Source organism: Mustelus asterias, unplaced genomic scaffold, assembly GCF_964213995.1.
Source record: "Mustelus asterias unplaced genomic scaffold, sMusAst1.hap1.1 HAP1_SCAFFOLD_94, whole genome shotgun sequence".
NCBI lineage: Eukaryota > Metazoa > Chordata > Chondrichthyes > Carcharhiniformes > Triakidae > Mustelus > Mustelus asterias.
Window position 1 is genome coordinate 803,401 of NW_027590142.1, and position 15,033 is coordinate 818,433.

Genomic DNA, 15,033 nt, shown 5'->3' on the forward strand with positions numbered 1-15,033 from the left:
ATTTTGTTTATTCTACATGGGCTCGGAGAATCAGAACCCAGACTTTATCATCCTTATCCTTTTTCTCCTTTTGCCACCACTCCCTCTGTTTTGCGGGAGGGTCGTGGGGATTCCAATCAGACTGAATCATTTTATCATAAAAGTAAAATACTGCGGATGCTGGAATCTGAAACAAAAACAGAAAATGCTGGAAAATCTCAGCAGGTCTGACAGCATCTGTGGAGAGAGAATAGAGCCAACGTTTCGAGTCTGGATGTCCCTTTATAAGAGCTCTTCTGAAGTGTCATCCAGATTCGAAAGATTGGCTCTATTCTATAATCATTTTATCGATAAGTTTCTTGTTCTTAGTTTCCAAATGGCAGGTAAGAGACCTGTCCAGTCCCCACTCGAGCTCTGATTTTTCACTGGCCATGCTTGGGTAGGATTATAACCATTAGAATCTACTCTCAGAGATCTGCTTTTCAATCCAGTGCTACTTGGAGTATACCTTCACTTCACCGACTATCGGGTCACAAATTTATGATGAAATAATTTAAATAATGCCTGAGAATGCTTCTTAACCAACTACCTATCATCGTTTGTTGATTGATCAGGCCCACGTTTCACAGATTCAAGTATCTCAGCCGCTGAACACCTGCCGATCCTGGAATAAGTTTAATTCTAACTCATTCTGAGTAAATATTCTCACCAGGTCCTCTGTTGGGGCCCTGCTGAGCAGCTTTAATGGTCCGTGATTGCAGAAACTGAGCAGTCACAGGAATGTGGTCAAGATAGTCCAGTCCCATAATGCCTCACATTCAATCTGCAGTCCTTCAATTATAACAGAATATGTGGCTGTATGTAGCTGCCTCGGCCGTGGTCAACCCCAACACTGCCTTCCTGAACTGCTACAATGCCTGAGGTGTAAGTACACCCACAGTGCTGTTAGGGAGGGATTTCCAGCTTTACATTCCTGACACGATTCTGACAGGTTTCGATAAGGTGGACAAAGGAAAGCTGTTCCCATCTGCTGATGGGACAAGGACAAGGGGGACACAGATTGAAGGTTTTGGGTCAGAGATGCGAGGGAGGGGAACGTGAGGAAGAATATTTTGATGCAGTGAATAGTAATGGACTGGAACTTGCTGCCTACGAGGGTGGAGGAAGTGGAGACAATAAACAATTACAAAGGAAATTTGGTGGGGATTTGGGGGTTTTCAAACAGAAATGCTGACTAAATATCTCTGAAGTTCCGAGCACCAGCCACTGGAGGCAAAGTCGTGAGACCGGCCAGTCCCTCAGAAAGAAACCCTCGTCCCTCCCCATTGACCAACTGTGAGAATGAACAAAATGCAGTCCCGGATGTAATTGAGAGCAGAAACAATAACAGCAGAATCCAACCCCTGGAATCACTCGTGAACTTGTTGGTGTTTCAGCAGCTGGGATGAAACTCTGAATCCCTTCCCACACTGAGAGCAGGTGAATGGCCTCTCCACAGTGTGAACTCGCTGGTGTGTCTGCAGGCTGGATGAGTCAGTAAATCGCTTCTCACACTGAGAGCAGGTGAATGGTCTCTCCCCAGTGTGAACTCGCTGGTGTCTCCACAAGATGGATGACTGAGTGAATCCCTTCCCACACACAGAGCAGGTGAATGTTCTCTCCCCAGTGTGAACTCGCTGGTGTCTGGCCAGGTTGGATGACGTTCTAAATCTCTTTGAGCAGTGAGAGCAGCCGAACGGTCTGTCCACAGTGTGAATGCGCTGGTGGAGCATCAGTGCCCGAGAGCTTTTGAATCCGCTCCCACAGTCAGAGCATGTAAAGGGTCTCTCATTGGTGTGAGTGAGATTGTGTCTCAACAGGTGGGACAACCGAATGAATCCCTTTGCGCAGTGAGAGCAGCTGAACAGTCTCTCCTCAGTGTGAATGCGCTGGTGGGACATTAGATGCCGAGAGCTTTTGAATCCACTCCCACAATCAGAGCATTTAAAGAGTCTCTCATTGCTGTGAGTGATATTGTGACTCAGTAGGTGGGATAACTGACTGAATCCCTCCCCACACACAGAGCAGCTGAATGGTCTCTCCCCAGTGTGAACTCGCTGGTGTCTCAGCAGTCTGTATGACAAACTGAATCCTTTCCCACACACAGAGCAGGTGAATGGTCCCTCCCTTGTGTGACTGCGTCGATGAGTTTCCAGCTGAGATGGGTGCTTGAATCCTTTCCCACAGTCCCCACATTTCCTCATGGTGCGGGTGTCCTTGTGACTCTCCAGGTTAAACAATCAGTTAAATCTCACACAGAACACGGGTACAGTCTCTCCCCGCTGTGAATGCTGCGATGTATTTTCAGGCTGTGTTACTGGTTAAAGCTCTTTCCACAGTCAGTGCACTGGAGTACGCTCACTCGGGTGTGTGTGCATCCTGGAGCTTTTCCAGTCACACTGATGTTTAAAGCGTTCTGAAGCAGAAAGAACAGAGAAACATTTCTCCTTCTAGATTCAAAGGCTGCTAATATTCAGGTCCCGATGAATCGAGTGACTCTGTCAGAAGATGGTGTGTAGTTTGGATTGAGATTTCTGTCTGTAAATACTCCTCTTCTGATGTCCTGCAAAACGAGTTTACAAAAATAATGACTGTCAGTACAGGATAGAAATTAAGAACTGACAATTTCAGTCGAACATTCTTTCCTCTCTCATTCCCCAAAAGCTGTGAATCTCCATCCCACACACTCTCCCTCCATTCTCACTCTGCTGTATCCAATATTCACCCTCCCAATTCTCCTGAAGGTGCTGATTGACAGATCCATGCTCACTGCCTCCTGTCCTGGACAGAGAGCTGAAAATCTCCATGCAGGCGGCCAGACAGATGTATGTCTGTATGACTTGACTAAAAATGTGTGGAATATACAGACTGGCCTCCCTTCCTTTCCCTTCAGTGGCGAAGGATGGACAAGTCGCCAGGACCCAATGAACTGCACGCTCGGCTTTTAATGGAGGTTGCTGAAGAGATAGTGGACACTTTGGTTGTAATTTTTCGTAGCTCGCTAAATTCTGGGAGGGTATTGAAGATTGGAAAACAGCCAATGTGACTACCTTGTTCAAAAAGGGAGAAAGGCAGAAGGCAGGGTTAATTTAACCTTGTTAATTTAACATCTGTTGTTGGCAAGATACTGGAGTCAATAATGAAAGTGGAAAGAGCTAATCATTTCGGAAAGCTGAAACCTCGTCAAGATTCTTTTATGAAACATAAATCATGTTTGACAAATTCGCTTGAATTCTTTGAGAATGTAATAGGGGAGAGTAGATTGAGAGCAATCTGTAGATGTAGTGTATTTAGATAGGGTGGCACAGTGTTTTTACCACTATTGCATCACAGCACCAGGGACCCGGATTCAATTGCGGCCTTGGGTGCGTCTGTGTGGAGTATGCACATTCTCCCTGTGTCTGCGTGGGTTTCCTCCGAGTGCTCCAGGCTCTCCCCAATGATGTGTGGGTTAGGTTGAACGGCCATGCTAAATTGCCCCTTTGTGTCCCAATAGAAGTGGATTAGGGGGATTAGTGGGGTAAAAATGTGGGGTTATGGGGATAGGGCCTGGGAAAGATGTTCTGTCGGAGAGTCAGTGCAGACTCGATGGGCCAAATGGTCTCCTTCTGCACTCTAGGGATTCCATGATTCGATGATTTCCAAAAGGCATTTGACAAGGCGCTGCATAAGAGACTGGCCTATAAAGTAAAGGTCCATGGAATTGGTGGAAGTGTATTAGATGGATTGAAAACTGGCCGTCACATAGAAAACAGAGAGTTGGAATAAATTAGTCATTTTCAGAGTGGAAAGATGTAACTAGTGGAGTACCACAGGGATCAGTTCTTGGCTCACAATTGTTCATTATTCAATTAATGACCTGGAGGAAGGAACAGAATGTAAGGTTTCCAACTGATACGAAGATAGGCGGAAGGACATGTTGTGATGAGGATATTTTGATTCTGCAATGGGATATAGATAGATTGGGTGACAAAAACCTGGCAAATGGAGTTTAATGTGGAGAAGTGGGAGGTCATGTATTTCAGTAGGAGAAATCAAAAGGGAGATTATCTACATGGAGCGGCGCTGCAGGTGAGTGAAGTACAGAGGGATCTAGATGTTCTTGCACATGAATCACAAAAAGCTAGCAGACAGGTCCCACAGTCGGTAAGAAGAAAAATGGAATTTTGACCTTTATTGCAAAGGGGTTGGAGTTTAAAAACATGGGGGGTTGTGTTGGTGAGGCCTCACCTGGAATACTGCGTAGTTTCGATCTTCTTACTTAAACAAGGATACAGTAACATTGGATGTAGTCCAAAGGAGATTCACCAGGCAAATTCCTGGGTGAGAGGGTTGTCCTATCAAGAGAGAATAAATTGTCTAGGTCTGTATTCCTTGAAGCTTTGAAGACAAAGAGGTGACTTTATTGAAACATAAGATCCTGACGGGGCTTGACAGGATAGATGGTGAGGTATTTTTACAAGTGCAAAAGTCTCGAACAAGCTAAATGGTCGGTCATTTAAAACTGAGGTGCACAGAAATTTCTTCCCCCAGAGGGTGGTGAATGTCTGGAATTCTCTCCCCCACAGGTGGAGGCTGGATCACTATAAGTATTTAAAGTGGAGGTGGATAAATAGTTGATAGATCGAGGAATAGAGGGCTATGGGAAAAGGCTCACAACAGGAGTTGAAGCCGGCATAGATCAGCCATGAAGGGCCTGGTGGCCGCTCCTGCATCTATTTCTCGTGATCAGTTGCTGCAAGTCAACAGTTTCCCCCCAGAATGAAGAAAGAAATGGAAGGGGGGAGAAAAGAAAGAGTTTTACTCACAGATGTTGGAGAGACAGGAGGAAGTTTGAGTCAATCTTCATTCAGAGAGGTAGCAGCAGCAGCTTCGCCGGGCAGGAATGAGGTCAACAAGCTCATTTTGCAACTTCCGCATTCAGACAATGGGGGTGCTCTGATTGGCTGGAGGAGCAGAGTGTTTCCGGTCCTCCAGAGTTCCCATTGGTCAATCCCCCGCAGACAGACAATGAGGGGCGGAGCCCCACGTGGGGGTGGGCGGGACTTTGCCCTCCAGCCGCGCTGAGCTGTTGTCCAATGGGAAAGGCTGGAAGACCCGGACAGACAATGGTCAGCGTGCCGGCTTTGTCCCGGGCCCCGCCCCACACCCGCACATGCGCATTCCCCCAAAACCCGCACAGGCGTACGTTTGATTCACCGCCCCTCACAGCTCTGGCCAATGAGAAGAATTGGAGGACCGGAAGGCCTCAGGTCTTCCAGCCAATGAGAGCGTGGGTTTTTGCGTGAATGAAGATGGGGCATCAGACAGACTCAAACTTCCTCCTGACTGGGAGTTATCCGCGCCTTGCGGTGAGCTTTTGGAAATGTGGCCGCTGGGAGGAGCGCCTTGGTCGGCGTGAAGTTTCTGTTTCAAGTGCTTGGGTTTGTGACTTGTGTAAGAACTTTTTGTCTCGGCTGGGGCTTGTTGAATGCTGCTCTCGCTGGGATTCCTGTGCCTTGAAAGGCGTGGCCCAGGTAGATGCAATCTCGGAAGACCCAAGCCAGGGAGGAGCCATTTGGGAACTATGGTTTCGGAAGGTTCAGCCGCGGAAGGTGTGACCCCAGACGGTGCAGCCCCAGTGGGTGTGATTTTGGAAGTTCTGGCCCGGAGTGGTGGACTTTGGAGGACTGTAGTTGAGCGTTGTCGACTTCGGACGGTGGAATGTTGATGGGCGAAGCTCTGGAAGGCGATGCCTCCGAAATGTTTCACAATTGTATGGTTGTTCATGGATTGTTTGTTATTGTAATATGTGGTTTTCCTATTATGATAGTTGGTGGTTTGTTCCGGCCCCCGTCTATTTTCTTGCGTTATTTGTGGCCTGGGGGGCATCCCCCCCTGGATAAAGTCACCCCCGGGGGGTGTGACATCCACTTGGGGAAAGTTCTGGGTGGTGAAGCCCCGGATATAGTAACACCAGAGGGATTTTATTCTCCGGGAGAAAAATTGGGAAGGCAGGCCCGAACTGAGTACCCTGGAGAGACTCTCCCACCGCCCCGGCTGAAATTCCGGAAGGGATTCCGGATTGAGTAGGTTCGGGGTGGTTTCCCCATTTCCCCCCTCCGGCTGAACATCCGTAAGGTGTAACCCCCGGATATGAGTACAAGAACAAAGAACAAAGAACAATACAGCACAGGAACAGGCCCTTCGGCCCTCCAAGCCCGCGCCGCTCCCCGGTCCAGGATTGAATCCTGAATCCAGGATCCCCGCCCAATTTTCCAGCCTATCTACATACCAATATCCTATCCACCGAGCTGTCCCTCACAGCTACGATGCTTTGTTCATTACAACCTATTAACTTACCCCCACCCCCCCATTCCAGACCATGTGATCTCCAGGGAGAGGCGAAAACCCAGAGTGAAAAACCCCAGGGCCAATATGGGGAAAAAAAATCTGGGAAATTCCTCTCCGACCCCCTGAGGCGATCGAAACGAGTCCAGGAGATCACAATGGCCCCGATCGGAAAATGCTTCCCAACCCTAGTCATTTCCACTTCCACGAACACCATATGAATTCCCTGCCCCCGAGACAGGTTCCCAACTATCCGCAGTCTCACTCTGTACTGGCACCAGCAAGATGATCGTAGAATGAAGCCTTGAAACGAGAAACCAGGAACAATTAGCCCGCGCCGCTCCCTGGTCCAAACTAGACCACTCTTTTGTATCCCTCCATTCCCACTCCGTTCATATAGCTGTCTAGATAAGTCTTAAATGTTCCCAGTGTGTCCGCCTCCACCACCTTGCCCGGCAACACATTCCAGGCCCCCACGACCCTCTGTGTGAAATATGTCCTTCTGATATCTGTGTTAAACCTCCCCCCCTTCACCTTGAACCTATGACCCCTCGTGAACGTCACCACCGACCCGGGGAAAAGCTTCCCACCGTTCACCCTATCTATGCCTTTCATAATTTTATACACCTCTATTAAGTCTCCCCTCATCCTCCGTCTTTCCAAGGAGAACAACCCCAGTTTCCCCAATCTCTCCTCATAACCAAGCCCCTCCATACCAGGCAACATCCTGGTAAACCTCCTCTGTACTCTCTCCAAAGCCTCCACGTCCTTCTGGTAGTGTGGCGACCAGAACTGGACGCAGTATTCCAAATGCGGCCGAACCAACGTTCTATACATCTGCAACATCAGACCCCAACTTTTATACTCTATGCCCCGTCCTATAAAGGCAAGCATGCCATATGCCTTCTTCACCACCTTCTCCACCTGTGACGTCACCTTCAAAGATCTGTGGACTTGCACACCCAGGTCCCTCTGCGTCTCTACACCCTTTATGGTTCTTCCATTTATCGTGTAGCTCCTCCCTACATTATTCCCACCAAAATGCATCACTTCGCATTTATCAGGATTGAACTCCATCTGCCATTTCCTTGCCCAAATTTCCAGCCTATCTATATCCTTCTGTAGCCTCTGACAATGTTCCTCACTATCTGCAAGTCCTGCCAGTTTTGTGTCGTCCGCAAACTTACTGATCACCCCAGTTACTCCTTCTTCCAGATCATTTATATAAATCACAAACAGCAGAGGTCCCAATACAGAGCCCTGCGGTACACCACTAGTCACAGGCCTCCAGCCGGAAAAAGACCCTTCCACTACCACCCTCTGTCTTCTATGACCAAGCCAGTTCTCCACCCATCTAGCCACCTCCCCCTTTATCCCATGGGATCCAACCACTGGAGGGTTGCATCCCCCGGCAGGTGGACAAACCCAGGGGACGGTGCCCTTATGCTTCAGTGTTTATTTTTTGTTGTGTATAGTTGTAGTGTTGTGTTAATGTTTGTAGATTTGTAGATTATGATTTGTAAATGGAGGTGTATTTTGAGGGCAATGCCCTGGAAAATTGTAATTGATGATGAACCCTTCCGAAATGGAAGGTAGTAATTGATAAATGGATGGTGTTCGCCATCGGTAATGTATTTTTCAGATTTGTTCTTTGTTCATTTGTAATTGTTTTGTAATATCGTGTTTGTACTAACCAACGGAAAATCTTTGCATTGTTTGTGGCCTGGGGGGTATCCCCCCCCCCCCCCCCCCCTGGATAGAGTGACCCCGGGGGGTGTGACATCCAGTTGGGGAAAGTGTCCGGGGCACCCAGAGGGGTAACACCAGGGGGGTTTTGTTCTCCGGGAGAAAAATTGGGAAGGCAGGCCGAATTGAGTATCCCGGAGAGCTTTTCCCACCGCCCCAGCCGAAAATCCGGAAGGCAGTCCGGATTGAGTAGGTTCGGGGTGGTTTTCCTGTCCCCCCGCCTCCAGTCGAACATCCGTCAGGTGGAACCCCCGGACCTGAGTACCTCTGGAGGGTTGCATCCCCGGCAGGGGAAAAACCCGGGAGGCGGTGCCCTGGAGGGCGGCGGATATGCTGCAATGTTTATTCTTGTTGTGTTGTACTAATGTTTGTCACTTTGTAGATTATGATTTGTAATTGGAGGTGTATTGAGAGGGCAATGCCCTGGAAAACTATGACCGTTAGTGAACCCTTCCGAAATAGAAGATAGTAACTGATAAATGGATGGCGTTAGCCATTGGTAATGTATTTTTTTTTACATTTGTTCTTTGTGTATTTGTAATTGTTTTGTATTAACGTATTTGTAATAAACAAAAAGAAACCAGGCAAGTGTTCTCTTCCTGTTGGGGAACACTTCAGCAGTCACGGGCATTCGGCCTCTGATCTTTGGGTAAGCGTTCTCCAAGGCGGCCTTCGCGACACACGACAACGCAGAGTCGCTGAGCAGAGACTGATTGCCAAGTTCCACACACATGAGGACAGCCTCAACTGGGATCTTGGGTTCATATCACACTATCTGTAACCCCCACGACTTGCCTGGTCTCGCATTCCAACCATTATTTTGTAAATTGAGTGTGTTTTCTTTTGCCCTGTTTGTGAACCGAACTCCCACTCACCTGATGAAGGAGCAGCGCTCCGAAAGCTAGTGGCTTGTGCTACCAAATAAACCTGTTGGACTTTAACCTGGTGTTGTGAGACTTCTTACTGTAACTGAAGCATAATATCTTTACTTCCATGTTCAATTTCTCTCATAATAAAGGATAGCTTTCCATTTGTAAGAACTTTGATTTATCTGAATGAAGATTTATGGGGGTTCTCTTGTTTGCAATAACCTCCCTAATCGTAAATCACACCAGGTTCCAGCGACTTAAACATATGGCAAAAAAGAAAGCTTCAAATGGTGAAATCAGAAAGTTTATTAACCATTAAACATGTAACAAGTTAGAGAGATGAAAAGCAAAGTGTCGATTAACAGTTATTACAGAAACCTTCACTTTAACAATTGAACAGACTTCTCTCCATCCCTCTCAGACCAGGACATGAAGTGACGGCTCCGAAAACGTGGATAACTTGTGAAACCAACAGCTCTCGACACCTCTCTGTAAACATCTCTCCCTCCACCTCTCTCTACCAAATTGGCTTCTCAAGATCACTTTTTTATACTTTAAAAATGTCAAAAGACCATCTTAGCCAATTCCCATAAATCTTCAATTATAAACTAAAATAGACACGAGTTTCCGGGCAATTTAAAAACAAATCAACTGTCTGCTGAAAGGGTTAACTTTTCTGCAGAACCTAAAGGGGTGGAGAGTGAGCAGAAATAAACTTGACACTTTACACAAGTTTAAAAAACTTCCCTAACAACAAAACAAACTTGATTTTAAACTTCACCCATTAATGTTTTTTGTTATATTCATCAACCTAATTATTTTAATTTGATCAGTTTTTGTTAGGGATGGGTAACTTCTATTCTTTATAAACTGGTTCACTCATTTTGTTAATTCTACATGGGCTCAGAGAATCAGAACCCAGACTTTATCATCCTTATCCTTTTTCTCCTTTTGCCACCACTCCCTCTGTTTTGCGGGAGGGTCGTGGGGATTCCAATCAGACCGAATCAAATTATCATATAAGTAAAATACTGCGGATGCTGGAATCTGAAACGAAAACAGAAAATGCTGGAAAATGTCAGCAGGTCTGGCAGCATCTTTGGAGAGAGAATAGAGCCAATGTTTTGAGTCTGGATGAGCTTCTTACAAAGTGTCATCCAGAATCGAAGCGTTGGCTCTATTCTCTAATCATTTTGTCTCTAAGCTTCTTGTTCTTAGTTTCCAAATGGCAGGTAAGAGACCTGTCTGGTCCCCACTCAAGCTCTGGTTTTTCACTGGCCATGCTTGGGTAGGATTATAACTGTTAGAATCTACTCTCAGAGGTCTGCTTTTGAGTCCAGTGCTACTTGGAGTAGACCATCACTTCACCAAATATCTGGTCACAAGTCCCTCACAGTTCTTATCACAAATTGACGATAGGTTAAGCAATGGTTCAGAATGCTTTTTAACTTCTTAACCAACTACCAAGTACTGTTTGTTGATTGGTCAGACCCCCTTTTTACACATTCAAGAATCTCAGCTGCTGAACACCAGCCGGTCCTGGAACAAGTTTAATTCTAACTCATTCTGAGTAAATATTCTCACCAGGTCCTCTGTCGGGGCCCTGCTAAGCAGCTTTAATGGTCCGTGATTGCAGAAACTGAGCAGTCACAGGAATGTGGTCAAGATAGTCCAGTCCCATAATGCCTCACATTCAATCTGCAGTCCTTCAATTATAACAGAATATGTGGCTGTATGTAGCTGCCTCGGCCGTGGTCAACCCCAACACTGCCTTCTTGAACTGCTACAATGCCTGAGGTGTAAGTACATGTTATACAGCTATATGAACGGAGTGGGAATGGAGGGATACAAAAGAGTGGTCTAGTTTGGACCAGGGAGCGGCGTGGGCTAATTGTTCTTTGTTTCTCGTTTCAAGGCTTCATTCTATGATCATCTTGCTGGTGCCAGTACAGAGCGAGACTGCGGATAGTTGGGAACCTGGCTCGGGGGCAGGGAATTCAGATGGTGTTCGTAAAGCAGAAGTGGAAATGAATAGGGTTGGGAAGCATTTTCTGATCAGGGCCAGTGTGATCTCCTGGACTCGTTTCGATCGCCTCAGGGGGTCGGAGAGGAATTTCCCAGATTTTGTTTTCCCCATATTGGCCCTGGGGTTTTCACTCTGGGTTTTCGCCTCTCCCTGGAGATCACATGGTCTGGAATGGGGGGGTGGGGGTGAGTTAATAGGTTGTGATGAACAAAGCATCGTAGCTGTGAGGGACAGCTCGGTGGATAGGATATTAGGATGTAGATAGGCTGGAAAATTGGGCGGGGATCCTGGTTTCAGGATTCAATCCTGGACCGGGGAGCGGCGCGGGCTTGGAGGGCCGAAGGGCCTGTTCCTGTGCTGTATTGTTCTTTGTTCTTTGTACATCCACAGTGCCATGAGGGAGGGAGACTGTAGGTGGATACCAGATTGATATATTCCATTCAACCACACCCAAGGTGAGTTATTCCAATTCCTTTATTGTCCAGGACAATATATTCACAATATCTTTAAAACAGAAATTAGACATTCCCATTTGATTTCAGGTATTAATATATTCTGTTAGTTTGTTCTTTATTGTCGATGTCAGGCTGGGGTTGTTCTCCTTGGAGCAAAGGAGGTTGAGGGGAGATTTGATAGAGGTGGACAAGATTCTGACAGGTTTAGATAAGGTGGACAAAGAAAAGCTGTTCCCATTAGCTGACGGGACAAGGATGAGGGGGTCACAGATTTATGGTTTCGGGTCAGAGAGGAAGGGGGGATGTGAGGAAGAATATTTTGATGCAGCGAATGGTAATGATCTGGAACTCGCTGCCTACGAGGGTGGAGGAAGTGGAGACAATAAACAATTACAAAGGAAATTGGATGGGCATTGGGAGGTTTCAGACAGAAATGCTGACTAAATATCTCTGAACCTCCTAACACTCTGTCACTCTGTGATCCTTGTGAAATTTGAAACCAGGTATTCGCAACAAGACTCAAAGAGCATCAGCCCACTGGAGGCAAAGTTGTGAGACCGGCCAGTCGAGCAGAAAGAAACCCTCCGACCCTCCCCATTGACCAACTGTGAGAATGAACAAAATGCAGTCCTGGATGTAACTGAGAGCAGAAACAATAACAGCAGAATCCAACCCTTGGAATCACTCGTGAACTTGTTGGTGTCTCAGCAGCTGGGATGAAAGACTGAATCTCTTCTCACACTGAGAGCAGGTGAACGGCTTCTCCCCAGTGTGAACTCGCTGGTGTCTCTGCAGGTGGGAGGACCGAGTGAATCCCTTCCCACATTGAGAGCAGGTGAATGGCCTCTCCCCAGTGTGAACTCGCTGGTGTCTCCGCAGGGCGGATAAATCAATGAATCCCTTCTCACACTGAGAGCAGGTGAACGGCCTCTCCCCAGTATGGACTCGCTGGTGTGTCTGCAGGCTGGATAACCGAGTCAATCCCTTCCCACCCTGAGAGCAGGTGAATGGCCTCTCCCCAGTGTGAACTCGCTGGTGTGTCCGCAGGCTGGATGACCGAGTGAATCCCTCCCCACACTGAGAGCAGGTGAATGGTCTCTCCCCAGTGTGAACTCGCTGGTGTCTCTGCAGGCTGGATAACTGAGTGAATCCCTTCCCACACTGAGAGCAGGTGAACGGCCTCTCCCCAGTGTGAACTCGCTGGTGTGTCTGCAGGCTGGATAACCGAGTGAATCCCGTCCCACACTGAGAGCAGGTGAATGGTTACTCCCCAGTGTGAACTCGCTGGTGTGTCTGCAGGCTGGATAACTGAGTGAATCCCGCCCCACACTGAGAGCAGGTGAATGGTCTCTCCACCGTGTGGCTGCGCCGATGAGCTTCCAGTTCAGAGGGGTATTTGTATCTCTTCCCACAGTCTGCACATTTCCATGGTTTCTCCATGGTGCAGGTGTTCTTGCCTCTCTTCAGTTGAAGACTCGTCCACACCCCTGCTGTGAATGGTGTGATATTTATTCAGGCTGTGTAACTGGTTCAAGCTCAGTGCACTGGAACACACTCACTCCAGTGTGGCAGTGTGTTGGAGCTTTTCCAGTCACACTAATATTTGAAATCTTTTCAAGTCATCAGGCCGGACAACCATTTCTCCTCGATTCAAAGGCCGATGATATTCAGCTCCCAAGGAATATGACTCTGTCAGATCTAGATGTGACGTTTGAGATTTCGGCCTGTGATTCCTCTTTCAGTATCCTGTAAAACAAGTTTACAGAGATCATCAGTGTCAGTGCAGGATGGAAATTCAGAACACACAATTCTAGTTTCTGTGGAACATTCTTTCCTCTCTCCAGACTCGAAACATTGGCTCTATTCTCTCTCTATCTGGGGGATAGCGTGGGAAATGATGCTGCGATAGATCAGCCAATTCTCAATGAATGGTTGAGGCAGTTCGATGGGCTGAATGGCCAACTGCAGCTCCTGTTTCTTATGATTTGTGTGGTGGACAGGAAGCAGTGAGCATGGATCTGTCAATCAGCCTCAATCAGCACCTTCAGGAGAATTGGGAGGGTGAATATTAGATACAGCAGAGTGAGAATGGAGGGAGAGTGTGTGGGATGGAGATTCACAGCTTTTGGGGAACGAGAGAGGAACGAATGTTCTTTAGAATCATAGAATTCTTACATCTTATCAACCGTCCCTGAGCCTTCACAATGAATCTCTCTTCTCAGGACATTCTTATCTCTGACTTGTCTGTGCTGCTCGCAGTCTCACAAAGCAGCTGCCTGTGTGCTGATATGAGGGGCCCTGCGAGGCAAGTTTAATGCTCCATGACTGTGTCTTTAATGACTGAATAACTGTAGGAATATGGTCAAGTCAGCTAAACCACATGATGCTTTATATTTCGGTTAGTAACTGTTGATTTTGTTAACGTAGCACGTCAGAGGATGACCTGGGTCCCGCCCCCTCCTCCCACCCACTCCCCCCACTGATCAGAGGATGACCTGGGTCCCGCCCCATCCACCCACCCACTCCCCCCACTGATCAGAGGATGACCTGGGTCCCACCCCCTCCCCCCACCGATCAGAGGATGACCTGGGTCCCGCCCCCTCCTCCCACCAACCCCCCCCCCCGATCAGAGGATGACCTGGGTCCCGCCCCCTCCTCCCACCCACTCCCCCCACTGATCAGAGGATGACCTGGGTCCCGCCCCCTCGTCCCACCCACTCCCCCCACTGATCAGAGGATGACCTGGGTCCCGCCCCCTCCACCCACCCACTCCCCCCACTGATCAGAGGATGACCTGGGTCCCACCCCCTCCTCCCACCCACTCCCCCCACCGATCAGAGGATGACCTGGGTCCCACCCCCTCCTCCCACCCACTCCCCCCACCGATCAGAGGATGACCTGGGTCCCGCCCCCTCCTCCCACCCACTGATCAGAGGATGACCTGGGTCCCGCCCCCTCCTCCCACCCACTCCTCCCACCGATAAGAGGATCACCTGGGTCCCGCCCCCTCCTCCCACCACTCCCCCCCCCCCCCCCCATCAGAGGATGACCTGGGTCCCGCCCCCTCCTCCCACCAGCCCCCCTGATCACAGGATGACCTGGGTTCTTTTTCTGTAACATCAGAACCACTTGCGGGACAGCTGCACAGGGTTTCTCCTTGTGCACAAGTCATTAAAGGCCCCACATTGGATTATGCCTGGTGTCCAGTGCTGTTTGTACTCAAGTCGACTAAGAGTGCCTAAAGTTGCTGGTACCCAGGATCTCTGACAACTCTCCCTAACCGGACCTTGATTATCCAAAGGTTGGCCAGAATCCTCTCCAGTAACTTACCCGCCACTGTTGTCAGGTTCACCGGCCTGTAATTACCAGGCTTCTCTTTGCAACCCTTCTTAAACAACGGAACAACATGAGCCACACTCTCGTCTTCCAGAACTTCCAGAACTCGTCATCACGGAAGAGACTGATTCCTATTGGCTGATTCAGGCAGGGCTCCATTGTGATGTCACAATGTGGAAGTTGTCCAATGAGCTTCAGAGTGAAACTCCCTCCTCTGGGCAACATCTGGGAGGAAATCAATGTTTCCCCCTTT

The 15,033-nt window shown here is 48.2% G+C and overlaps 2 protein-coding genes across 2 annotated transcripts in view; one reads left to right on the forward strand and one right to left on the reverse strand.

Annotated features, from left to right (window-relative positions):
- The window catches only part of LOC144484164 (uncharacterized), a 58,888-nt gene that overhangs the window by 22,065 nt on the left and 21,790 nt on the right, over positions 1–15,033 (forward strand).
- LOC144484165 (uncharacterized) overlaps positions 1,389–15,033 on the reverse strand; it is a 385,513-nt gene continuing 371,868 nt past the window's right edge. The window contains exons 2-3 of the mRNA XM_078202708.1: positions 2,017–2,581; positions 1,389–1,932 (exon numbers count right to left, since the gene is read on the reverse strand). Coding sequence (XP_078058834.1) covers positions 1,389–1,932; positions 2,017–2,222 — 750 coding nt within the window. The 5' untranslated portion in view covers positions 2,223–2,581. The remainder of the gene's footprint in view (positions 1,933–2,016; positions 2,582–15,033) is intronic.